This window comes from Mustela erminea, chromosome 20, assembly GCF_009829155.1.
Source record: "Mustela erminea isolate mMusErm1 chromosome 20, mMusErm1.Pri, whole genome shotgun sequence".
In the NCBI taxonomy this organism is placed as follows: Eukaryota; Metazoa; Chordata; class Mammalia; order Carnivora; family Mustelidae; genus Mustela; species Mustela erminea.
In genome coordinates this window covers 19987167-20013426 of record NC_045633.1, presented here as the reverse complement: position 1 = coordinate 20013426, position 26260 = coordinate 19987167, and the positions used below count along the sequence as shown (strand labels likewise).

The window sequence follows — 26260 nt, the reverse complement described above, 5'->3', positions numbered from 1 at the left end:
TCAGGCACCAGCAAGGACTGAGTTGTTGAATGAAGGCTGCTTTTCTGTATCTAGAAGGGGCGTCAGAGTACAGACTGCATGCGATTTCTGAGGACAAGGATTATTGCTTGACATTTTCTATACAGAGGCTTCCTTTTGCCCCAAAGGCACTATATGAAATGCCACCAACCTGTGGAGGGATTCCCTACTTCCTCCTCTATCTGTTTAGAGCTGCAGCTGTCTTGCCCTGGGGGCACCGAAGCTATCGGGAAACAGGATTATTCTGCTTGATTCTGCCACTAACCCCCACCCACCCCCCAACCTTTTGATTCTTTTCTCAGGACAGAGCACGCTATCAGTTTTCTGTTGGTTGTTTTTGTATCTCACCTGGCTGCTGGTCATATGAGTCCACAAGCATTTCCTGGGTGATGGCCAGGGAGCCATTGTGGGGTTCAGGGGTAACGCCCAGAAGCTTACACATGAGTGGGTAGATGTGGATGCTGTCAAAAGGCTCAGCTACGTGATTCTTCTTGAAATCTGGCCCAAAAGCTCTGAATATGGTCTTCATGTCCATGTGGACATTATCAAAGCCATGATCTCCCTTGTTGAAATATATTATAAGTCGCTGAAAAATAATAACAAAAAAGCCATTTTAGATTCCAGTCCCCTGAAAGAAAACTATCCTTATGTCATGCATGTCAGATCCATGAGATCTTTGAAAATTTAAATGACAAGGAAGCACACTGCTCTACAGTGCCAAAGAAAAAAGGAATGAAAGATCTTTAAGAAAGAGAATAAAGAAAGCGTAGCCATTAGACACAGCAAGAAGATAATACTGACAATAATAATAATAATAAGCTCAAACACAGTATCTCCGGTGATGGCCTCATGTGTTTTGCAAGCTCCTCAATCCTAAAGAGAGAAGAGGAACACCTATTTCACTGTGCACACCAAAGCAGGCAGGTGGATGGAGATCTGAGAAGTGTATTCAGTGAGAGGCACTGAGATTCCAAGAATTTTCTGCCTAACGGCCAGTTCAGAATGTTCCCTATTCCCTCAAAGCTGGTTGGTTCTGTTGGGAATGTGACTATTGCATTAAATCCCGTCACCTCACTCTCAGCTTGTTATGCCATGAACCAGGCTTACAAAGAGGCCAGTGACTGTAGAATCTCTTCTTGGCAAGACCTTAGCTTTGGGCACATATCGTCAGTGTTCTGGGCTGTGTGAGAGATTGCAAAATATCAATAAATTGTTGCATTTTGCTGTGACTATTTCCACCAATATTAAACAATAACCTTATGAGTTTTCTCAAACCTGTTATACTCTGAATTTGTAGCAATATGGGAGTATACAGATTGCAGACATGATTATAATGTTTAACTCCTGTCCGTAGCCTAGGACAAGCACTCTCCAAGCTATCCCTGGGATGGTCTTCTGTCATGCGATGTTTAAATATCACCTAAACTTTGTTCTGCCATGAATTATTAGTTGGTAGTTTACAAACATCAGACCACCTCACTTATGTCTCACAATTAGCCTTGATTTTGGTATTTTCTTCTTTAGATTTGCTTATTTTTCATAACAGCTTTGTTGAGATACGATTTGTATACCATATGTACAATTTGAAGATTTTAAAATTTTTCTCAGAGGTGTGGAACTGTCACCACAATCAATTTTGGAACACTCATCACCCCCAAAAGAAACCCTGTATCCTTCAGCAGTCACTCCCCATTTTCTCCTGACATCAACTCCCTATTCTAGACAACCACAAATTTGTGATCTCTCTCTATATATTTGCCTATTCTAAACATTTCATTTAAATAGAATCATACAGTATGTAGTCCTTTGTATCTAATTTCTTTCGGTCATCATAGCATTCTCACAATTCATTCAAGTTATAACATGTATCAGTACTTTGTTCCTTTTTTTTTTTAAGATTTTATTTATTTATTTGACAGAGATCACAAGTAGGCAGAGAGGCAGGCAGAGAAAGAGAGGAGGAAGCAGGCTCCCCGCAGAGCAGAGAGCCCGATGTGGGGCTCGATCCCAGGACCCTGGGATCATGACCTGAGCCAAAGGCAGAGGCTTTAACCCACTGAGCCACCCAGGCACCCCCTACTTTGTTCCTTTTAATGGCAACATAATATTCCATTATATGGATATACCATATTTCATTTATCTACTTATCAACTGATGGGCAATTGGGTTGTTTTCACTTCTTGGTCATTTTGAATGATGCTGCTATGAGCATTTGTGTATAATTTTGTGAAAAGGGTTGCTTATTATTTTCATTATTAGTTTTGATATGTGCAAAGGGGAACCAGCAGGTGGGTTTTTTGGTGGATCTACTTTTAATCCCAAATCACTTCTCTCTAGCTTTGGTTTATTCTCATTAAAATGGGGGAGATAAGAATATCTTTAGGGGCTGGGGAAACAAAAATGAAATAATTCATGTTAAAATTTTAGTACAGCGCTGAACAGGGCCTTGGTCAGGGAGGGATGTTGTCATTATTATTACATAGTGGTAACATGGGACAGGGTTGGTTGGGTGGGATGTGGGGTTGGGGATGGGGAACACTTAGGAAACAGTGGATTACAACTTATATTTTCATTTTTTTTTCAGACCTGTTCCTCTCTAGAGGCTCCAAGACCCAAGATGACATTATTCATTTTAGAATCAACTCACCCCATTGATGTTATAACCAGAGTCAGCATACATCACGATTGGCAGGACCCGCTGGTGTTTAGCAAAATGGAAGCGTTCTGGGAATTCCTCCTTCTTGTACACATTGAGATGAGGGTGTGCATTCTTCAGCGCTTGGTAAACGGCTTCCTCTTGCCCTGGTTTGGGCAGGAGCATCCCAAAGCCACCATAATCCACAATGTCAAACTTGACTAAGTCCCTGAACTTAATGTAGTTGGTCAAGAGGATCTCAGTGACGTTGGGCTCCTTTTTCACTGTGGTCATGCCGTGGTCTGATGTGATGATGACATTGAGGTTCTTGGTCAAGCTGTGCCTCTCAATGGCTTCCACCAGGTACCCGATGGTTCTGTCGATTTGCTGAATAATCACCCTTCTGTTCTCTGTCTCAGGCCCGAATTTGTGTCCCACATTATCTGGCTCTCCATAGTACAGAGTTACAAAGTCAAAATCTTCCTTAGTGAACCAGTTCATGACAATGTCAATGTTCTCCCTCCACTCTGTCTCATTGCTGTCTGGGTGAGTGTAAGACTCTACCAGGGACCGCTGGACAGCCTCTCCTTTGTACTTCGCACCTCCTCCAGGATAGTGGAATGATGCTGTCTTCCTCCCCTGCAAGGATAAGAAGAAAATTCTATCAGGACTGTTTCTCATATCTTTTTCATAACAAGTGAAGCCTGGCTTGTTGATGTCCCTGCCCTAGTCCAGAGACATAGAGAACATGGGAGCCTTGGAATCAGAAGGCGTTGGACTTCATTCCTGGCTTTACCAGGATCTCATCAAATCCATAACACCATTGCAAGACATGCTATTATTTTATGTGCTACTAAAAAAAAAGTGCTGCCAGTGAAACCATGATACTCCACTGATTGTAAGATGCACTCCAGCTTCAGAGACGGCAAAATGAAAAGAAGTTCCTTGGAATGGAGGAAAAATGGTACATTCTGTTTTCGTGATGGTGAGTGAATTCTTTAATCTCTTATATTTCGTGTTTCCACATGTAAAATGCCAAAAAGTTGATGTTATTTTTGTGAGGATTAAGTCAGCTAACTTTAAGATAAAGTGGTAGAGGTTGTGTTTTGGCATGTGGTAGACATTCTTTTCTTTGCTTCCAGGTATAGCAAACCACCACAAAGCCTTCCCCGATGTGTGTAGTGAACACTTAATATGTTTGCCAGCCCAGCACCCACTCCCCCTCCAATGGTTCAGAGAACCCTGACTTCCCCTAGAGACTCTGCCCTTGCTTCATGGCTGATTTGGGATGTGTTTTTTCCACATCAGGCTCCAGAGGTGGGATTTGGTTGTGGCCTGGCCAATCAGAGGACACTACTTCCACTGGCCACAGCAGTCAGCCTTGGGCCCATGTCCCAGTCAGAGCCAAAGAGATTTGATCTTGGGACTTCTGAGGAGGAGGAATAAGGGCTAGAGGAAAGCTTTGGACCACAAATCAGGTTGTTTTAACAAAACACACGATTTCAAAGTAATGAAAATATTCTTAAGTGATCCCCCAAGCAGAAAGGTGGCTGTTGACAAAGTTTGGTAAAACTGTTAGGAAAAAAAAGAATTTTATGTTTGCTCACCAATGAATTAACAATGAGATGGGCACATCTCACTAAGTCCTGTTGTTGTAAAGCAGCTCATTGATCAGGACATGGCACATAGTAGGGGCTCAGTGGATTTTGGTTTAATGAATGAATGTCCTACTTATCTGGGGAGCAAGTACTTTCCTTTGTCTCAGTAAAACTATTAGCTTGAAGGCTGTACTGTGACACTTTTTCTACCACCCAATATTTGGATGTTCTGAAAAACACAAAAGTTCATTGATTTTAGTAGAACTAAGGGTGATGTCACTATATTGATTTGGTATGGAGCATAAATGACCAGGAAGATTTTTGGGATAATGGCACCTGGGTTGTGGCTATTTGGTTGACAAATGAGCAGAAAATTATATCCATGAGTAATGACAAAACTTACAATGTACTATTTGAGAGAGAGAAGCAGGAAAGCAATTTGGAAGTTGTGAGGGATGCTGTTGGTTTTCTACCCAGATCCCCTTTTTGGGCCAGTGCACTCACATTCACTTCAGCTGTTCCATGTTCTGGAAAATTACCTTCAGCTAAGTGGCCAAATCTTGCTTCACTTGGTAAGGTGTTCCATACTGCTTCTTCACTCCTAGGTGCCTATGGCCAGTGATTGACTGATAGGAGGACCAAAGACCAGCTTCCTTGCCTCAGGATGGGATAGCATGGGGGTGTAATTTAATGCTCCAGAGCTCTGGGGGATTAGGCTGAAACTGATCTCTAACTGCAACCACAGCTCCCTTCTCTTCTTTCAAATCCTATCCTGTCAGTTTCCCTCACTCCCATCTCCTGAAACTCTCCCTTAGTGCCTTATATTCACCAAATCCCTGCCTCAGGCTCTGCATTTAGGAAGCTTGAAATAAGATAGAAAAATTTTAAAAAGATTTTTATTTATTTATTAGAGAGAGAGTGTGAGCACAAGGAAGCAGTGGGGCAGAGGAAGAGGGGGAAACCAACTTCCTGTTGAGCAGGGAGTCTGACGTGGACCTCAATCCCAGGACCCTGGGATCATAATGGAGCTGAAGGCAGACACTCAACCAATGGAGCCGCTGTACCCCAAGATAGAAGTTTTTTTTTTTTTTTTTTAAAGATTTTATTTGACAGAGAAAAACACGGTGGGAGAGAAAACATAAGCAGGGGAAGTGGGGGAAGGATAACAAGGGTTCCCACTGAGCAGGGTGCCTGATGAGGGCGTTGATCCCAGGACCCTGGGATCATGACCTGAGCCAAAGGTAGCTGTTAAATGACTGAGCCATCTAGTTGCCCCAAGATAGAAGTTTTTTTTTTTGTTTTTTTGTTTTTTTGTTTTTTGTTTTTTTTTTTTAAAATTTTATTTATTTATTTGTAAGAGACAGAGGGAGAGAGAGCAAGCGAGCACAGGCAGACAAAGAGGCAGGCAGAGGCAGAGGAAGAAGCAGGCTCCCCGCCGAGCAAGGAGCCCGATGTGGGACTCGATCCCAGGACCCTGGGATCATGACCTGAGCCAAAGGCAGCTGCTTAACCAACTGAGCCACCCAGGCGTCCCGAGAAGTTTTAATGCTAAATACTTTTCAAGGCTCCAGAAGCTCTGCTATCCACTGCTATAGGTGAAACATTGGGCCCTCTGGCCTCCAGCGTTCATTTTCTATCATGTGATTTAATTTTATTTTCTTTAAAGTACTTTACCCAATCTGAAATGATCTTAATGTGTTTCTTGTTTACCGTCTATTTCCCTTCCTTAGAGTGTGAGTTCCATGAGATCAGGGGCCATGTTGATTTTATTGACCACTCTTTTTCTGGGACATAGAACAGGCCTGGCTCAGAGTAGGTGGTAATTGTTGGTTAAGTGGATTTTGAATGAATGCTGAATCACATCTCCTTTTGTGGGTGCAAAACCCATCCTATTCTCACTCCTGATTAACTTATGTAAAGAGCTACAGAAGCTCTTTCTTTTTTGGGTTCTAGCATCTTATTTGTAATCTCTTCAGGCAACACATTTTCATTTTTGATAATAGAATTTCTATGGTTGCTTTAACTTGCAAATCCTCTAATATTTATTTATTGCATTTCTGATTGGCATTACTTATAATTCTCAGTTTTTAATGGTGGTACTTTGTTTAACTTAATATAAATTGACTTTGCTCTGAAGTATGGAATTGACTGGAAGGATAAAACTTTCAACATTTTGTAGAACATAATTTGACTGGCTATTTTATTATCTAGAATAAGATGACATTGGCATTCTGAGGGACTTAGGCAGCTCTGCATATCCAGTTGACTTCTTGATGTTTGCATGTTAAATCTCAGAAGTTCCTAACTTGAAATTGTTTTCTTGTGCTGTGTTCTCAACACACACCTTCTTTTTATTTTTATTTTTTTAAAGATTTTATTTATTTATTTGAGAGATAGAGAGAATGAGAGAGAGAGAGAGAGAGAGAGTATAAGAAAGGGGAGGGTCAGAGGGAGAAGCAGACTCCCTGCTGAGCAGGAAGCCCGATGTGGGACTCCATCCCGGGACTCCAGGATCATGACCTGAGCCAAAGGGAGTCGCTTAACCAACTGAGCCTCCCAGGCGCCCTCAACACACACCGTCTTTAAAGATATTTCAAGCTATAGTCTTAGGAAACTGTGATTTTTTTTTTCACTTTGCCCCCTAGGGATTTTAAGAGTTAAACTGTTACATGAAAGAAGCTCCAGAAAGAAATGTATGTTTGAGTGTGTACACACACACACACACACACACACACACACACGACTCTATTTATTTGGGACCCGGGATAATCAGAAGTGCTATTTTCAACAAATACTTCTGAGAAATAATCTGAGCATTTAATTGGATGCAAAAGAGTGGGTATTTACTATTCTACCCTTTAATTAGCATAATCAGTGTTTCCAGTAGCAATAGCAATTGGAAAATCACTGGTTTTATTAGGTTCATTATTCTCCCTTAGTGTAGTGTTGCATCAATGTGGCTATTACTCTTAAGTTGCTTTTTTAAAACAAGAGTTGGTACTTCCTATAGGCAATGTCCTTTGGTTTTGTACAGAGTCCACCAAACTCCTCAGAACTAATCATTAGAACAGAAGTTTCAGTTTGGTTTTGCGTTTTGTCTTGTCTCTTCCTTTAGGACAGAGTGGATAGTCACAAGGTACACATGTCTTAGGAAGGCCCCCGAACATTTCGTCATGGTTGTGCTTTGGTGGAAAGTATGTATGGTTTTGGGGCGCCTGGGTGGCTCAGTGGGTTAAAGCCTCTGTTTTCGGCTCAGGTCATGATCCCAGGGTCCTGGGATGGAGCCTCACATCGGGCTCTCTGCTTAGCAGGGAGCCTGCTTCCTCCTCTCTCTCTGCCTCTCTGCCTACTTGTGATCTCTGTCTGTCAAGTAAATAAATAAAATCTTAAAAAAAAAAAAAAAAAGAAAGTATGTATGGTTTAGGGAAAGGAGTTCCTCCTTCTAGGAAGTGATTGGGTAGAAAGACATGGACTCTATGTATGTGAAATTCAGAAGTCAAGGTTGATCTGAGTTGTTTTCATTGCTTTTCTGGGCTCTAGAGGAGTCACTGAACAGAAGGAGCCAGACGGCCCAGATTCTATATTCTCCCCCTCCCACACCCTTTCACAGGTCAGATCATTATTCTTAGAACCTTTATGATGCATAATAAAGACATGGTTTGGGCCAATATTGGAATGAATTATCTTGTTATTAATGCTCTAGGCAGAAGCAGCTGGCACCATCCTGCTCACAGCTCTTCCAAGTTTGGAAGCTATTGTCTATGAGACTTGGTTTACAATGAAAATCATAGCTGCCCTCCCCACCTTCTCTCCAAATCCCCTCCTGGTTGTAGCCTACCATGGTCCTGATACAGACTTTTGGAAGCCATGGGGTTCTCACTCAGATTATCCCCCACCATTTCACTCCTTAATATGCTCTATAGCTCCTCCACAGAAAGGTAATACATGCTCCTAGGTTTTTTATGGTTTTCCTGGGTCTTAAAGTCATGGCTGCCTGCCCTTCTCTGAGGATTAGGACTTCTTAACTTGGTGAACCACTTCAGCCATTAATTATATTCCGTTATCAGGCATACTCATTTAAAATCTGAGCTTGCTTTGAATGGACCCTCTCTGTTTATCCCCTGACCATTACTGAAGTCCTGCTGGAGTGTGGATATGTTCTTGGATGTGAATAATGGACTCAAAGGTGGCCAGGAATCCCATCTTTTAGGCATCATCCACAACGCATGTCAGTTCTTATGTATCTTGTTAGACTCTGGCAGCATTAATGTCATGGAAGGAAAACATTTTCGTCCTATTAAAGGTGGATGCATCAATCTCCACAAAGCCCACCTGGAGAAGGATGGATTTTCCCAGTGATGGTTAGAGGTTAGGCCACTCCATTATAGTTCTGCCTGGTAATATAGATGGACCCCTGAATGACATTTAGGGCCGTTTGGTATGCTGTTACTGTGGGGCTGACCTAGGGCCACAGGTTTGCTCTGATTGCAGCAGCTTTCCTGCCAACTCCTCGGGGAGCTGGCCAGTGGCCCTGTCCCATGGCAGGAGATGTCAGTGGTAGAATGAGATATACCAGCTTGATTTTCACTTGCCAAACCCATGGCGTGTTGTCAATCGTCTGGCCCTGCACCAGATCCTGTTTTTGCACAACCACTTATGAATTCAGCAAAGAGGAAGAACACTCTGATTATGAATTGAGCAGAAGGAAACACGTCCTGAAAATAAATGGCAATGAGACAAGAACCATGAATAAGAAAAACTACAGGAAAGAATGCTACCAGAAACCTTGTGCCAATGAACAAATAGTGTAGCAAGAGACTAGAAAGGCCCTGGGTTTTGAACACTAAATTAATGAAGACCGCCCAGACCTCCCTAGGAGCAAGACAAATAGGTGATTCACTATAAAACCCATGGCTGAATGTTTCAGCCAAGGAAGTAATACTATGTTATAGTTAAGAGTTAAGAGTTGCTGAACTCTGAGTGAGTTAAAATCTTAGATTTGCCTCTTGCTAGCTTTGTAACTTTAGAAGTTACAAAAAAGTTTGCTCACCTGTTAAGTGGGCATAATCCTAATACCTACTTAAGAACTGTTATAAATTGGGTGCCTGGGTGGCTCAGTGGGTTAAGCCGCTGCCTTAGGCTCAGGTCATGATCTCAGGGTCCTGGGATCAAGTCCCGCATTGGGCTCTCTGCTCAGCAGGGAGCCTGCTTCCTCCTCTCTCTCTGCCTGCCTCTCTGCCTACTTGTGTTCTCTCTCTGTCAAATAAATAAATAAAGTCTTAAAAAAACTGTTATAAATTAATAAATGTAAAGCACTTAAATCAGTACTAGGCACATAGAAGGTGTTATTAGTGTTATTTTCTTGAGGGGGCAGAATTTATTTGCATGGTTTCTGCCTTAAAGTGAAAAAATGTGACAGAAGAGGAAGGAATCTAGAGCATAACAGTTAAGGGAAAAATAAAGCTGAGATAGAATCACTGACAGCCTCCTCTGATTCATTTAGAGCTATGCTGTCCAGTACGGTAGTCCTTAACCACATGTGGTATTTAGATTTAAATTGAAATTAATAAAATTTAAATGCAATTAAAAATTTGGTTCCTCAGTCTCACTAGTCACATTTCAAGGGCTCAGTAACCACGTGTGGCTAGTGGCTTCCATGTTCGACCATGCACAGTTGAACATGTCTATCATCAAAGAAAGTTCCATTGGATAGTTCTGGCTTAAAGCTGTAGTGACCAGCTGAAGTGCTAAAATGATTCAGCCTCCTTTAATGACTAATAGTTTTTGAACATTTAGTTTTCAGCATGTTACATGCATTATCTCAGTTAACCTTCGTAATGGGCTTAAGAAGCAGGGACTCTGACAATCTTCATTTTATGGGTGGGGCAAATCAAGCACAGGGAGGAGGGTTTTGCCCAAGGACAGGCAGCTGGAGAAAGGTGGAGCTGGCCAGATCCTTCTCCAGGAGTCCAAGTCCACAGCCTGCCTTCTGAGAGGCAACAGTACCACCTTGCAGCAGGACACACTCTGTATGCTGGAGCACAGAGATGGAGCTCCAGTGCAAGGGGATCTTTGGAGCAAAGTGGTGTCTTGGGGAGAGAGATTCTACTCTGAAGCGATGACTGTGTAAGCTGTTTAAGAAAATACAAAGCTGGGGGCGCCTGGGTGGCTCAGTCATTAAGTGTCTGCCTTTGGCTCAGGTCATGATTCCAGGATCCTGGGATTGAGCCCCGCATCAGGCTCCCTGCTTGGCAGAAGGCCTGCTTCTCCTTCTGCCTGCTGCTCCCCCTACTTGTGTGTGTGCTCTCTCTCTCTCTTTCTCACTATCAAACAAATAAATAAAATATTAAAAAAAAAAAGAAAATACAAAGCTGACAGCAGTTTTGGGGCGGGGACTTTTATAAACATGTAGCTCTGATTTCTGCCTTTTTGAAGCAATAGTAAATGGCCACTGGAATCCTTTCAAGTGAATGTTCTCAGAGCTTTTCATGGTCTAAAGATTCATTAAATGGTCAGCTTCATTCTTAAGGGCTTTTATGCTTAAGTCTGAGGCAAGAGTATAAACAGATATTTATGAAAGGGCTGCTGAGTTCAGATCCTATGGTGAGCCTTGGAGGTATAATCATGATTCAGCCAGACTCTGCCCTCATAGAGACTCATCCATTGATAATGGTTAAATGCATATTTCATTTAATGCTTACATAAAATCTATTAAATAAGCACATCATCATTATTCCCATTACGCATTTAGGGAAACATGTTTAGAGAAGTTAAGTCACTTTCTCAAGGTCACAGCTTCCAACCCTCATCCCACATGCTTAGGAATGAGAGGCAATATCCCTGGAAACCAACCTAGGGTTTCTGATAGTACCTGTCTCTGGGCTGTGATCCAGAGGGGGAGAACACCATTGTCCCACCACTCAGTCTTGTTCTGTGTAGTTTTGAAGGAGTACTTCCATTGTGTCTCTGTATTAAACATCATGTTGTGAATGACTCCGTGATCTTCAATCCAGCGACCTTGGGAATGAAAGGGGGAAGGTACTGATAAGTTCTGTGAATGGATGCTGCTAGGGCTATCAAAGTGATCTTAAGACCTCTCTCAATACCCTTCTGGTCGGCCTACTTCTTCTGGGGGATTTTTGCTCGGGGTGGCTACCCTGGGGCTTCTGACTTGGTTTTCTGGAGGTGCAAATGTTGGTAGGCATAAAGGAAGGGCTAATTGTATCTCACAACTGCCAGACTGGATCTGTTCCTGGAACAGACCTCAGAGTCCTGGAGGAAGCTGGGATTGGCTGTGGAACCTGATATGGGAGGGAAGGCAGGGCAAGGGGAGGCCAGGTTACTTGGGTTGTTCTGTGTCTAGAAGGTAAGAGCCTAGAATTTGGATATTTCCTGTGGGATGATTTTCCTTATCTTCTGCTTGTGATGATCTGATTCAATATTGAATATCCAGTGGACCTAATTCTTGGCAAACATCCCAGGGTTTACCCTAGGACTCCCATACTGTTTGAGGAAAACAATGGAATCAGGAAGGATTTCTAGACATAAATGGCTATAGACTTACTTCTCTCTACTTAGGGAAAGCAGATGCTGGAGAATGTGATTAAGCTAGATTATTCTTGAAAGCATAAGAATTGAACCAATATAGAAAAAAACCTGTGGTCTTAAATTGTACCAGGGAAAAGAGGAGTGTGTGTTGGGGGACACTCTAAAGAGTGAACCAAGAGATCCAAGGGGACAGCTGAGTACACTTCCTTACCTGCTGGGACAGAATCCTCTGGGTGACCCTGCTGATTATAATAAGATAGTGACGATTTCTCCTATTTCCAAGTTAAATCAATGCAGGACATACTGTGACCAGAACTTGATGGTCACGGGAACCAAGAAGGGAAAGCTCTCCACTAGCACAGACTCATTGCCAGGCTGATGGTGGGTAAAATCCCCCTAGGACGGCCAAGGCTTTCAGGTGGGAAGAAGCAAAAACAGTTGTTGCTTTAGTGTTTCTGTCTTATAGGTAGATCATGCTTAGGGGCACTGAAAATAAGTTGTGCTGCTGTCAGGGATTAGGGCTTTGGGGTCAAGATTCCTGGTCAGGGATCAAACTGGATGGTCAGCAGGGGAAGACCATGGACTTAGAGCCCAAGAGAGCTGGGTGCCAACCGCAGCTTGGCTTTTGAACATGCTGTGTGAACTTAAATAAGCCCCTAACCTGCCTGGCCTTGGTTGCCTGAATAATAGCAGGTAGTGTTTGTGTGATGAAAGTATGGTACATATTTACTGTCATGTCATAAAAACCAACACATTTCCTAAATTTATAGGGGGATTAACTCATCCCATGCTCCCAACAACTCTGTGAGGTGGCTACTATTATAGCCCCTCTTTTAGAGATTTCCCCCTTTAAGGAAATAGGCACAGAGTTTGTTCAAGATCATGTAGCAGAACTGGCCTTTGAACCCAGGAGGCTTGGTTATAGCCCATGCTTTTTTTTTTTTTTTTTAAATAGGTGAAATTCATATAGCATAAAATTCTCCATTAACATTTTATTTTATTTATTTATTTAAAGATTTGATTTATTTATTTGACAGACAGAGATCATAAGTAGGCAGAGAGAGAGAGGAGGAAGAAGGCTCCCTGCAGAGCAGAGAGCCTGATGCAGGGCTCGATCCCAAGTCCCAGGGATCATGACCTGAGCCGAAGGCAGAGGCTTTAACCCACTGAGCCACCCAGACACCCCTCCATTAACATTTTAAAGTATACAATTCAGTAGCATTTAGTATAGTCACAATGTTGTGCAATAATCACCTCTTTCTAGTTCCAGGGCATGTTCATCACCCCAAAAGGAGACTGTACTCAAGCAGTCACTCCCCCATCTCCTGCTAGCCTTTAATCTTCTTTCTGTCTCTATAGTTTTACCTGTTCTGGACATCTCATAGAAATGAGATCTCACAATATGTGACATTTTGTGTCTGGTTTCTTTTACTTAGCTTTATGTTTTCCAGGTTCATCCATGTTGTAGCATATTTCCTTGTTATAGTGTGGGAGCTTTCTCATGGCTGATCCATGCCATATCATAGTAGGTGAAATGGAAGCACAGAGACAGTTCACCCAGGGATAGCTTGCTTTTGCCTTGTTTTTTTTTTTTTTTTTGCCTGCAAATCCTGGATTCTGTTCTTTGTGACTCTTCCTGGCTAGTAAAGAACAAATCACTGGAATTTACAAACATCTGGCACTTCACCTATTCTAGTATTTATCCATGGTATTTTATACCACCAACATTAGAATCAACTGAACTGCTTGTTAAAAAACACAAATTCCTGGGGAGCCTGAGTGGCTCAGTTGGTTAGGTATCTGCCTTCGGCTCAGGTCATGATCTCAGAGTCCTAAGATTGAGCCCTAAGTCGCGTGGGACTCCTTGCTCAGCAGGGAGTCTGCTTCTCCCTCTGCCCTTCCCCTCTGTTCATGCCTGCGCTCGCTCTCCCTCTCCCTCTCTCTCTCAAAAACAAAACAAAACAAAAAGCAACCAAACAAACCCTCACAAATTCCCTGGTCTCCACTCTAGCCCTTGTTGAATTCACACTTCTTGAATGAGGTCTGGGATCCTACATTTCATAAGCTCTCCAGGTGGTTCTAGTGCCCCCTGACATACCCCACTGACATGTCAGAACCATTGTTTTAGGAACTGTTAGTCATTCACACATACATGTGGGTTAGTTCTAGCAGACTGCCCATTACTCCAAAATCTGGGTTGACAGTAGTTCATCTGAGGGACCAAAGTGGGGAGAGGCAGCTGTCAAAGCCTGGAGTACTCCAGTATCTTGGGGAAGCAAAGCCACTGGGAGGATTTGGAGGAGGGATTGGAGGAAGCAGAGGATGCCATGGACACAGAAACTCCCCCCTCCTGGACCTTAATGATTCTGGCTTCCAGGTTCTGGGATCCAGATGTCAGTTATAATATCAGTCAAGTAGACTAGCTTGGGAACCAATCACAGAACCATTTTCCACTCAAAGAGATGTTACCCAGGTTTCAAATACCTAACCTAAAATGAGTTCAGGGAGCATGACTCTTCTATTCTGTGGCATGGTTAGTCCCAGTAATTGCACAAAGGAAACTGTCTCCATAGTGTTTGGTTTATTTTCACCCTGACACTTAAAGGCATGTTCTACATCCAGCCAGCAGCTGGGACCACTAATGACCCAGCAGAAATTTCCACTGCCCCTTTGGTTCCATCTTCCTGTTGCTCTAGGCTGTTTATCCTGGTTAAGGACCACTTCTAGAATGTGGGTAGAATAAGACAGAAGAGGGGAAAAGCTAAGAAATGAACAGCTGCAGGGAGTGGCAATCAGTTTTACTATAACTGCATTTTCAACTCTGAAGACAATCAGTTACCAGGCTGGAAAGCTGCGTGAAGGCAACACTGTTGACCATGCCTGGGGTTCCAGTAGCTGCAAAGGAACTGGTTTCACTTGGGTCAGATGACATAGCCCTTACTACAGTACAGTGCTACAGAAGGGGCACTGCTCTCAGAGACGGGACATCCGGGTTTGGTTTTGGCTCTTGTAAGCACTTGCTTTCTCCCTGGGACTTAGTTTTCTCCCTGTAAAATGAGAGAGTTAATGATTTCCAAGGTCCTTTCCGGCTTTATCCATTCTGAGAGTCTGTCATCCATGTCATTTCAATGTCTGTGATGTGGAAGTTAAAAAGGAAGTAGGATAAGCTCTCCTAGAGAACGTGATTCCTGCTGCTTGCTAATTATGCTTTAATCAGGGTACAATACCTACTCCCACACCATGCCATTTATGGCGAAGTGTGGGTAAATTCACCCAACTGAGCCTCTCAGGTGTGGGAACCAACCCAGCTAGATTTGACTCCCTTTTCTTGATTCTCAGAGACTGACATTTATTTATTTCCCAAATACTTGCAGGGTGAATTTAGGAAACCATCAAGTCTAGTGTTGGATCCAAATCCTCTTTCTCAAACGTTTGAGCCAGGTATTATCCTTGATGTCCCAGGGCATTTACAGCCTAGGGGAGAGGGGAGAGAGAGTTAAAAAAAGAGAGAGCATGTTCTGGAGTACCTGCAATGCTATCAGGCACCTTCTCGTAGGATTCCCCTTCTTGTAGGCCTTGCTGAGAGGCAGGTCTAGACACCGTATTTGTACCATGTGGCATCTCCTCCCCACATTCAGTTGGTTGGTAAGAAACCCAGTTCTCTCTCTCAAGACTTAAACCAAGAGATGAAATGACTAGTCATCTGGTGGTGGGCTCTGAGAAGCCTACCATGATGGGCCATGAGCAGAAAGAGAAAGCTGGTGGTGCGCAAGTGAAACAGAGAAAGGAGAGTTCCTGGGGCTGACTGGAAGGACACTGGACTAATGAGAGCCAGAAACATAAGGTCTGGTTTCTCTAACTCCATTTGCCATCGTCTCTCATTTGGTTCCCTTGCTTGACTTTGTCTGGTAGAGCCTTACAGGGCAGTCCTTTCCCTTGAGCTAATGTGAAAGGATTTCTATGTTTTATGGCTGTTATTCCCTGACATAGCTGGTGAGGAGTGCTCCAATGCTGAATAAAGTGCGGTGAGAACACAGAAAAGAGGGGATCAGGGAAGGCTTCACAGAGGAGGTGACATTGGAGCCTCATAGAAGGCAAGTGCAAATGTAGTCCAACCTTGAACAACATGGGCTTGAATTGTGTGGGTGCACTTATACAACAGATTGTTTTTGATAAATACACTATAGTACTGTTAGTGTATTTTCTCTTACTTATGATTTTCTTAATAACATTTTCTTTCATCTAGCTTACTTTATTGTAAGAATATAGAATATAATATATAAAATATGTATTAATTGTCCATGTTATCGGTAAGGCTTCTGGTCAATGGTAGGCTATCAGTAGTTAAATTTTGGGGAGTCAAAAGTTATACATGGATTCGACTGTGTTACCACCACTAACCCCCATATTGTTCAAATGTCACTTGTATCTGCCATGATTTTTAACTATTAAAACTAAGCAGTTCCCTGCTTGGGTAGAAGTAGATAGAGGTTGTTTTATAATTACCTGCCCCAGTTGTATCCATTGTCAGTTATGCCGCTGAAAGGATTATGTAGCCTGAGATTGCTTAGTGCTTTTTTGTTAATGACCTAAACTTCTCTCGTGATAAGCACTTGGAAATAAGTGAACAATATTGTCCAGTTGTGTTGTTGTGGACAAATGACCAGTTTGGCCATTGTTAGATGGCTTGAGAGAGTTCCAAAGTTTGAACTAAAAATAGGGTTTGGCATCTACCCTGTAAGACTGCTGAAGTTCTTTCTTTTTTGATTATGATGATGAAAAAAAATGGCTGAGATGGTGCATGACTTGCTTTTTCTTATCATCTCAGTCCTGGATTCTTGGCCCAGAAGCCCTGCTCTAGAACTTGCAAAGTTTTTGGTTTTTGCCACTGTTCTGGGCTATTCCTTGGCTTGTGATAGATGAAAACCACTCCTTTTATTCCCTTATCCTAAGGTCAGACTGAGCTGACTTAGACTGTAGACCTAGATTAGATCTGTCTAGATGCAAACCTTCATGGTCATTCAGATCATATGAGAAATGGGTGCCTGTGCAACTGATGTGGGCTGTCAGGGAGTGTCATTGGAATTGGGCACACATGGCACTCATGCCATTCCATCCTGCTTATACTTTCCACTTAGCATCCATCTCATTTCCTCTTGAATTTCAGATGATTGCCTACAAATATGTTTTTTCTATTAGTTTACAAGCTTCCTAAGAGTAAGGTTATGGCTCATTTATTCTGGAATCTCCATGGCACAAAGCATAGGGATTTACCCTTATTAGACATTCAACAAATATTTGTTGAATTTAACTGAACAAACTTCCTCTTACCTCTGCCCCAGTTCAGGTATGATCTGAGCAAGTAGGAGATAGAACCTGATTTAGTCTGAAGTCATTTTTGGGAAAAAAGATATTTTAGTGGGATTAAAAGAAACCATGCCATAACTTAATAACTTAATAAGGGCGTTCCTCCCACTCTCTTCCAAACATTTGCTCTGTTCCTAATTTTCAGATGTAACAGTGTATATTTATAGGTTGTCCACTTGGGTGTAGATATACTTTAATGCATCTATTTATTTAACAATAATTTGAGGAATTGCTATGTGTTATTCACTAATTCCTTTAAATTAATCTACTGTATAAACTATAAGCATATCTTCATTTTCCTTCTGATTTGTGATTCATTAATTTCACATTCCCAAAACCAAAGAAGAAAACAGCTTGTTAACCAGCTAGTATGAAATCAGTGAGGAAGAACAGTTGCCAAATCAAGTCAACCAACCACCTTAAATCAACCCAATGTTTCATTCTTGAGCTGACAAGCCCATTGAGAACCACAGCCAAGACATGAATGGGAAACAGCCCCCACTGATGCTCAAAACCACACTTACTCAAGTTTACACACCCAGAGTGCCACCCATTGATAATCCACTGGACCCATAAAAAAAGTACTTGAAATGAGGACAGGTAAGCCAATCAAAATTTAAAACCTTATCAATTCCTGCTATAGAATTGGCTTGTCTCCAACACTAGCACTCATGATGGCAGCCCTTTTTTGGACAGAGAATATTAAACCCTAGCTTGCCCATTTTACGAAAAGGCTCTTGCTCATGTGTAAGTGCAAATAAAAAATGCTGTTGTTGCTTCTTTTTGACATTGCTTTTTAATTATGGCTATCCATAAATCATTTTATCCTTGAATAAGGCTTGAGAATGGCCCTAAGGCAGAGGCATGATTCTGTAGGAACTAGGCCAACAGAGAGTGGGCTTTCATACTCTCCACCTCTTCCTTTAATCTGCTGTCAAAAACAGAAATTTTATCTCTTTGAGTAGCTGGAATCAGCGGGCAGTGCTTAAGTTTCACCTGGGAACTCTTTTAACACACAGTTCTACCCTTGTCCTGCCTTACTAACCACTGTCATGGAAATGGAATCTGTCCTCTGCATTTTTTTCCTCACTTCATTTTCTCCTCTGACCACTATAGTGAGTTGAATTGATACCCCCCCAAATTATATGTCCATATTCTTATTCCCAGAATGTTGCTTTATTTAGAAACTAGGTCTTTATGGATGTAGTTAAGGATCTTGACATGAAGAGATCATCCTGAAAATCATAACATGAAGAGATTATCCATGTTGGCTCTAAACCCCTTTATAAGACGCAGAAGAGGAGAGGACACAGAGAGAAAAGGAGGAAGCAGTGTGACCATGGAGGCAGATACTGGAATGGTGCGGCCACAAATCAGGGAATGCTGGCAGCTACCAGAGCCCGGAGAGGCAAGGAAAGATTCTCCCCTAGAACTTGTGGAGGAAGCATGACCCACTGATACCTTGATTTTGGCCTTCTAGCCTCTAGACTTTCTGTTGTTTTAAGCCACCCAGATTATTGTACTTTGTTACAGCAGCAACAGGAAACTAATACACCCATGCTGTCAGTTTCAAGTGTTTCCAACTTCTCTTACTCAAGGCCTTGGGATTTGGAGCAGTCACGATTTTTGTCTCAGTTGCTGTGGTGTTTGGGCTGACACTTTCTCCTTTGTAATCCATAGTCCTGAGACATCTACATCTACATTCTACATGTTGGAAATTAGCATCATGACAAGTTAGGAAATAATCCTAGTTTTCCAGCCTTCCTTTTTTTTCAATTATTTTCATGACTTCCATTTTTCCCTTCTTGTGGAAATGACTGATGTTGGAAGCACATCTTTTCTGTCTCCATCTGTGAGTTTCTTTGCTTTGTTCATCTGTGTTTTGGGGGGAACTGTTTTGGGACTTAGAGGAATTTTTCAATGGAGAGTTATTTCTGGGGAAGCAGGATGGGAGCTGATGAAGGTCTATAGCATCTTCTAACTAGGTTTCCAACAACATCTACTGGGCTTGTATTGTTACCAGCGGCAGAAATTTAATTTCCTTTACCTATCTCTTTTACCTCTTTCAAACTCTGTGTTTTTTACTGGTTAGAGTCACATGGGTGACCTTTGGCTCTCTGATTATGTGATTTGTATATTATACATCTAGTCCAAGGTTTCTCAACTAGAGGGTGATTTTGCACCCCCAAGGAACATGTGGCTATGTCTGGAGACACTTGGTTGTCACAACCACGGAAGGGATGCTGCTGGCATCTAGTGAACAGAGGCCAAGAATGCTGCTAAACACGCTATAAAGCATAGGACAGCCCCCATAAGACAAAGAATGATTTGGCCCAAAATGTCAGTGGTGAGACATTGAGAACCTGACCCTAGTCTTAAAGATCATCTAAGTACATTTGGCCGTGCTTCCTTTGCTCCTGTTTCAGGTGGAAGGAGAGTCATGGATTCATGATGGGTTTTAACATCTGTGAGGAATTTTTACCCCTTACAAATTGGTTTTGGGATAGAATGTAAGCAACTTATCATTTGTGTAAATGGTGCCTTGTGCACCTCCAGGGGATACTACCCACGTAGCATTCATGAAAATAACTTCCCTAGAATGGTGCTGTACACAGTCTATAGAGTTACAAAATGATGGCTCTAGTTTTGGGGTTGCCCTGGTGGGGTTCTGGAATTAGGAGAGACTTAATTTCTGCCTGGTAGGGAAAATGATCCTATCAACGAGTACCCTTTCAAGGAAGGAGAAAATGTTGAGCAGAGAGGACCTCACTTTTATTATTCTCAACCACCCTCCAATTACCAGAGTCCCCTTTTCACCTCTGATCTATATCTATTTGACTAGATTTAAGATTGTCAAATTATAATATCACAGCTTACATTTTCCATAGCCTTTGTCTGAATCATGGTGGTGATAGCTTCTTACTGTCAGTAGGTTCCTTGGGGGAGAAAAATATATGCTGCTGCCATAAGACTTCCTATCCACCCACCACTTGCTTGGCGGGATTTCCTTAGTTTCAGCAGCATAAGTTATTCTCCCTGGTCCTCAATCACTTTGCAATAAAAACTGAGATTGCAGAAATGTTCACTGTCATTACCAGTGATGGAGCAGTAAGTACAGGCTTCTGGAGAGGGAGAAGGAATCTGGTGATTTAAACTAGCAGAATGAGCCGCTAACCCTCAGAGAATGGCTTTTCATTTTGGTGAGATCTGAAGGGAATTGGGACAGTTCGGAGAGAGTAGGGGGGGATGTGCTGGGAGGTGGCTGTTGCACGTGTGGTTACTGAATCCACAGGGAGCCCATGCCCTATGAGCCACCCCACAGGTGAAGGTGTGATTTGTTGGGACTGAGTACTGGACTGCTGGACTGCACACCCTCATCAAAAGCCCCATCAGGCTGAGGAAACTGAGGGATAATACATGGGTGTTGTTCTAAGCCGTTACGTTTGTGGTAACTGGTTCTGCAACCATAGAAAACTAATACGTCATTCTATTTCAAGAAACTTCCAGGAGCTGTGGCCAAGCCTGTGTGTGTGTGTGTGTGTGTGTGTGTGTGTGTGTGTGTGTGTGTGTGTGTGGGGGGTGGGGGTGATGAAGCCAGGTGGGAAAGGTGGGAAGAAGAAAACATCTTATCTTATCTTATAATGACTCATTTCGTGGGGGAGGGAGCGAAGTTGATTAACATGCAGGCCTGCCCAGTGCCCAGTGTTGGGGAACCGGAGGGAAAATGTTTCCCCCAGAGCCAGGGCTTGCTTTGCTCTTGGGAGCTTTGATCCTAGATAGGTGCCCCACTTCCACCTCTTGCAGGTGGTGCTGCAAGGGCTGATAGTTGGAGGAAAAATGCACATTCTTTGTAAGGATGTAGATTTTCCCACATGGAGAGCTGATAAGGTAGGACATTTCAGAAATCCTCCCTCCCTCAGTTTTTTGCTGAGGACTTTGTCCTCTCTGCTTAAAGGAGAGGATGCCATGGAAGAAGCATGGACTGTGGGTATTTCTCCTAAGCTCTGTCCCATAGAGGAGCTGGGGTGCAGAAAAAGTTTTTGGGGGGACACAGCTGAGTGAGAACACATTTGCCTGTCAGATTCCCTGAACTGTCAGAGAAAGGAAACAAAAAGGCAGAAGGATCCACAAGAAATGGCTCTTCATCTTTCTCCCTGGCAGAGCCACAGAGAAAAGGAAACACCACCCCTGCCCCCCGCAAAAGATCCGTGGGATCTGTTGGATCTGGGAACACAGGGGACATGAGCCTGTGTCGTGGGCCAAGCCCTGTTAAGTGGCAAGACCTTGGAAACACTTAAGTGTAGCTGGCCACTGTACCAGCTTACAGTCTTAAAGGGGATGCTCAAACAATAATTGTTGAATGAAGGAATGAATATGTTAGAAACCCTTTTAAAAAAAACTCTCCAGGAAGACTTTCTTTACCAGTATCAGGGAAAACTGATGAGGGCCATGTGACCTTGGCTGTGGGGTGGGGGCTGAGATATCCATACACCTGACAGCACCCAGCCATGAGGAGGTCCGGCTGCCAGATGAAGGCAGCAGACGCTGTAGGAGGCCCAGCGTTCTGATGCTGGGCAGCTAAGTCAGTTGTCTTAGGGAGGCTTGCTCATGGGTCCTTGTGCCTGGGACGTGGCTTTTCCTGGCCTTGATCCTTGCCTGAGACCACCTGGCCCTTGCCCCTTGATCTCTGTCTAGGAAGCTTAGAGGAGTGGCCACATGGCTTCTCGGACCTGAGTCTGTGTTGGAGCTGTGTGTAGTATTGCAGCTGAGAAGTGAAGCAGTGTGACAGGTTCCTCCTCATCACCTCTCTTTCCTGTTAAACTGCCTGGAGGTGTTCGTAAGAATACCAATTAATTAGTTGTTGAGCTAAGAGAGTCCCCTTTATCGTATTTTGTGTCAGGCCTATACCACGGAATCTGATGAGGTCTTTGGGTGCTGCAAGCATGAATTTTATCCATTATTTTTTCTATTATGGATGATTCTTTCCCATACTGGAGTCATACAAAGGTCTGCTTGAGCCCAGCTCATGAAGACAAATGCTGGGAATTTTACTGGGCCCGGGGTGGCCTCTTGTTTCATTAACAACATACTCAAGATATATACTTGTTTTCCTGGAAGCTATGAGGATGGGCAATATTCAGAGGGGTTTGGAATGATTACATAAATAGAATCAAAGACACTGGTGGGTCATAGTCATGCTGGAGGGCAGGGATTGAGAAATCAGTGTCTGTAACCATCCAGAGGTTGGTAAGAATCTTACCTCTGTCCCAGAAAAGATTTGTATGTCTTTGAATCCAGATAGCTCACCTGTAAAGAGTGTAACTGTCCTGACTTCAAATCACAATTATAGGAGTTGAAGGATTTGATGATGATGGTACCTGCTTAGCATTTTCATAAGCCAGGTATTAGGTTCTACCATTCAAGGCAGGGGTTTCCAGCTGGAGGCCAGTTTGCTCCCTGAGCAGACATTGGGCGATGTCTGGAGACATTTTTGGTTGTCACATTGGGAAGAGGGGGTGCTCCTGGCATCTATCTAGTGGGTTTACAGGCCAGGGATGAGCTTGCTATTCCACAGTGCACATGATACTCCCCCTACCCCACAAGAGAAAAATCTGGTCCCAAATGTCAATAGTGCTGCGGTTGGAAAACCTTTTCTAAAGTTGAAGCAGAGTGAATGTTCACCTGCTCAATAAATGGCAAGTCTGCTTATAAATAGAGGGTTCAAAAGAGCATGTTCTTTCCACAGTGGGCAAATTAAAAAGGTGGTTTGGTGTATAGCATTTTGTTATTTATAGGTAATACATTTCACATGGTCCAAGATCTAAAAAGTACACAGGGGTTACAGTTCAAAGTCTCCCACCCCCTGCCCTTCCTGGAGGAACCAGTATATCCAGTTTCTTGTTTATTTATCCAGAGGTCCTATACATCTATAAGTAATTGTATGCACATATGTGTACATTTATATTATAGGAACCCATATAAACACACACATTCTTTGCCTCCTGCTTTTGTCACTTAATCCATTTTGGAGATAGCTTCCTATCAGGGCATAAAGAACTACCTCATTTTCCCTTTTAAAGGTAACAGATTTTGCCATTCCATGGATGTCTGGTATTTTATTTAGCCATTCGCTTATGGGTGGCTAGCTAGCTTGTTTTCTATTTTTGCTGTGGTTACGAATGCCAATGCAATGAATAACTTCGTATGTACACTGTACATCGTTTTCTACCCAGCAGATATATATATCATCTGTAGGATAAAGTCCTACAAGTGAAATTGCCAAATAAGAAAATTTGTATGTTCCTGATTGTATTGGTTGTTGCCAAATTACCCTGCATTGCAACTGTACCCATTTCTATTCCCCACTGGCAATGAGTGTAGGAGAGGAGTTAGAGTGATTTTATAATTTTTAAAATTTGCTCCTACTGTTTGTATCGTCTTATTGAAAACCTTCTGGGAATAAATAAAAGGTGGGCATGCCTTATAATATTTTGTGCCCATCATATTCTCAGTGTTCAGGGACCCAGAATCTGCCCATGGGAGATCTTTTAAGTATTATAAAGTTAATGCCACTGGGAAGTAGCACTCACTTTCTCCAGAAAAGGGCTATTTAGTTCCTGTTTCCTGGCACTAATAGTTCCCAAATGACTTGCCTCTCAAAGAGTTTACATATAGGAAAATCTCTCTCAGCAAATATCCCTCTGAGTGGTTGTTCAGCTTTATTTTTTAAGTTTCTGATTCAAGGGCCCCTTTGAGAGTCTGATGGAAGTGATAAAACCCTCTTCTGAAAAACATACCAGCAGTTTTGTCTCATTTCAGAGGCTCCTGGAGATGCCATGGACCCCAAGGGAGTGGTTCTCTGGGTAGGGGTGAGGCTCACGCTGCCAGGCACCATTCCCTACCTCATGAGAGGTAGTATCCATGTGGATCCCAGGCTCATAGCTGGGCAGAACTTAGTTCTGGGTGGCTAGGGACACACTTGTTCCAGACCTGGCTTCCCTCTTGCCCACTTCTTGGCCAAGTGACTGATGAGTTTTTCAGCCTGAGCTTTAGTTTTCTCACTGTGGAATGGGGACAACACTTGCTTTGCAGTACTTTTGTACTGGAGATATAGAAGCCAAAGCACCTAGCACATGCCCAGCTCCAGGCCCATGTTGGAGGAACAGAAACAATTCTTATTCTTACTTCAGTGAAATCCATTGCATTTTGGCAACTGGGATTCTGGAATGACCACAATCCTTCCTCTCACAGAGACCTTGAACATACCCTTCCCTCAGCCTGGAATACTTTTCCTTTCTCTTTGTCTCCTGAGGTCTCTTTCAGTTCTCAGTTCAACTGTTCCTTCTCAGCCTTTTCCTGCCTCCAATTTCAAGTCAGGTTCCCTTGCTGTCTTCTGAAGAAACTCTCCTCTTCCTTCTCAATGCCTCTCCTAGTTGCAGTGAGGTCTGTTAGTGTATCTTCTTGTCTAATGTCTATCTCCCCCATTTGGACTACATGCTCCGGGTGATCTGTGGAGACTGGTGAGGGCAGAGGCCCTGAGGCAGTTGGGGGCTGGGTGGAGACATAAGCAAATTACCTTTGTGATCTGAAGAGAACCGAGTGAAGGGAAGAGAGATGAGAGCGGCCAAAGGAGAGTGGGTCAGGGGCCAGGTCATGGGACTTTCTGGGCCACAGAAAGATAATTTTGAATTCTCTTCAAAGATCATATTGATGGGGCACAGGGGTGGCTCAGTTGGCTGTGTCTACCTTTAGCTCAGGTCATGATCCTGGGGTCCTACGATCAAGTCCCATGTCAGGCTCCCTGCTGAGTGGGGAGTCTGCTTCTCCCTTTCTCTCTGCCCCTCCACCCCACGCATGCTTTCCCTCTCTCTCTCAAATAAAGAAATACAATCTTTAAAAACAAAAACAAAGGGATGCCTGGGTGGCTCAGTGGGTTGAAGCCTCTGCCTTCAGCTCAGGTCATGATCCCAGGGTCCTGGGATGGAGCCCTACGACAGGCTCTCTGCTCAGCGGGGAGACTGCTTCCCCCTCTCTCTGTCTCTGCCTGCCTCTCTGCCGACTTGTGATCTCTGTCTGTCAAATAAATAAATAAATAAATCTTAAAAAAAAAAACCCAAAACCAACCAAACAAAAAAATCCCGAGAAAAGGCCCATAGTATTGCTCCACCTCTTCAATAATAAGCCAGGGAGCCATCTAATCTCATCTAGTTCTCTAAAGTTTAATTTTTTATTATTTTTATAAAGTTCTTTTAATGATTTAGTTTTGGGAAAGAACATTAGCCAAATGGAGGGTGGGTGGGCCTGGGGAGCAGGGAATGGGGGCTGGAGAGGCTGCAGCTATGGTCTTGATTCTCTCCGCAGGCTGGTGCCCTATAGCCAGCAGGGTTTTAGAAACCATAATATTCTAAGCTAGTGCTTCTTCCAGTTGCATGAATTGCCTCACTCTCCCAAGGGCTGACTGAAATTGGGCTCTGTTTCAGGGAATGACAGATACGGGGGCTTCCACCAGCATTGGTGGACTGGCTACAGATTGAAACTTACCAGAGATGGTGGTGAAATGGGATGGGGAGGTCATGGTCACAAAGGGTGGCGTGAGGTACTTGGCCTTCACGCCCTCCCAGGCCAGACGGTCCATATTGGGGGTGTCCACATCCTGGTCATAGTTCCAGCGGAAGCCATCGAAGGAGATCAGCAGCAGCTTGTTGAAGTTCTTCCTCCCGGGGACAGGGTGGCAGCTGGCCCAGCCCAGCAGGACAGACAGCAGCAGTGTGAGGACCCCAAGCCCTGTCATGCCGCAAGCACCACACATCACAGAGTTCATGGGCATGCTCCCATTTTCTCCCTTTTTTATCTGTGGTTGAACAAAGTCCAAATTGATAATTGTGCCTGAGCTCTGTTGTGGATTAAAACACCTGGAGTGTAACAAGATGTCATGTTTTACATGATGAAAAATTCTGGAAATGGATGGTGGTGACGGCTGCACAACATTGTGAATGCGTTTAATGCCCCTGAACTGTACACGGTAAAATGGTAAAAATGGTAAATTTTATGTTGTGCATATTTCACCATGGAAATCAAACCATGTGAAATACTT

General features: G+C 43.2%; 1 protein-coding gene across 1 annotated transcript; it reads right to left on the bottom strand.

Moving 5' to 3' along the window:
• Nucleotides 1-25957, bottom strand: LOC116581449 (ectonucleotide pyrophosphatase/phosphodiesterase family member 7-like). The gene is made up of 5 exons (XM_032328626.1): nucleotides 25708-25957; nucleotides 11123-11268; nucleotides 2666-3292; nucleotides 367-604; nucleotides 1-50 (listed from the first exon to the last, which is right to left on the bottom strand). Exons 1-5 carry the CDS (start codon nucleotides 25955-25957, stop codon nucleotides 1-3), a joined length of 1311 nt encoding a protein of 436 aa, XP_032184517.1.
• Nucleotides 25958-26260: the final 303 nt, after the last annotated feature.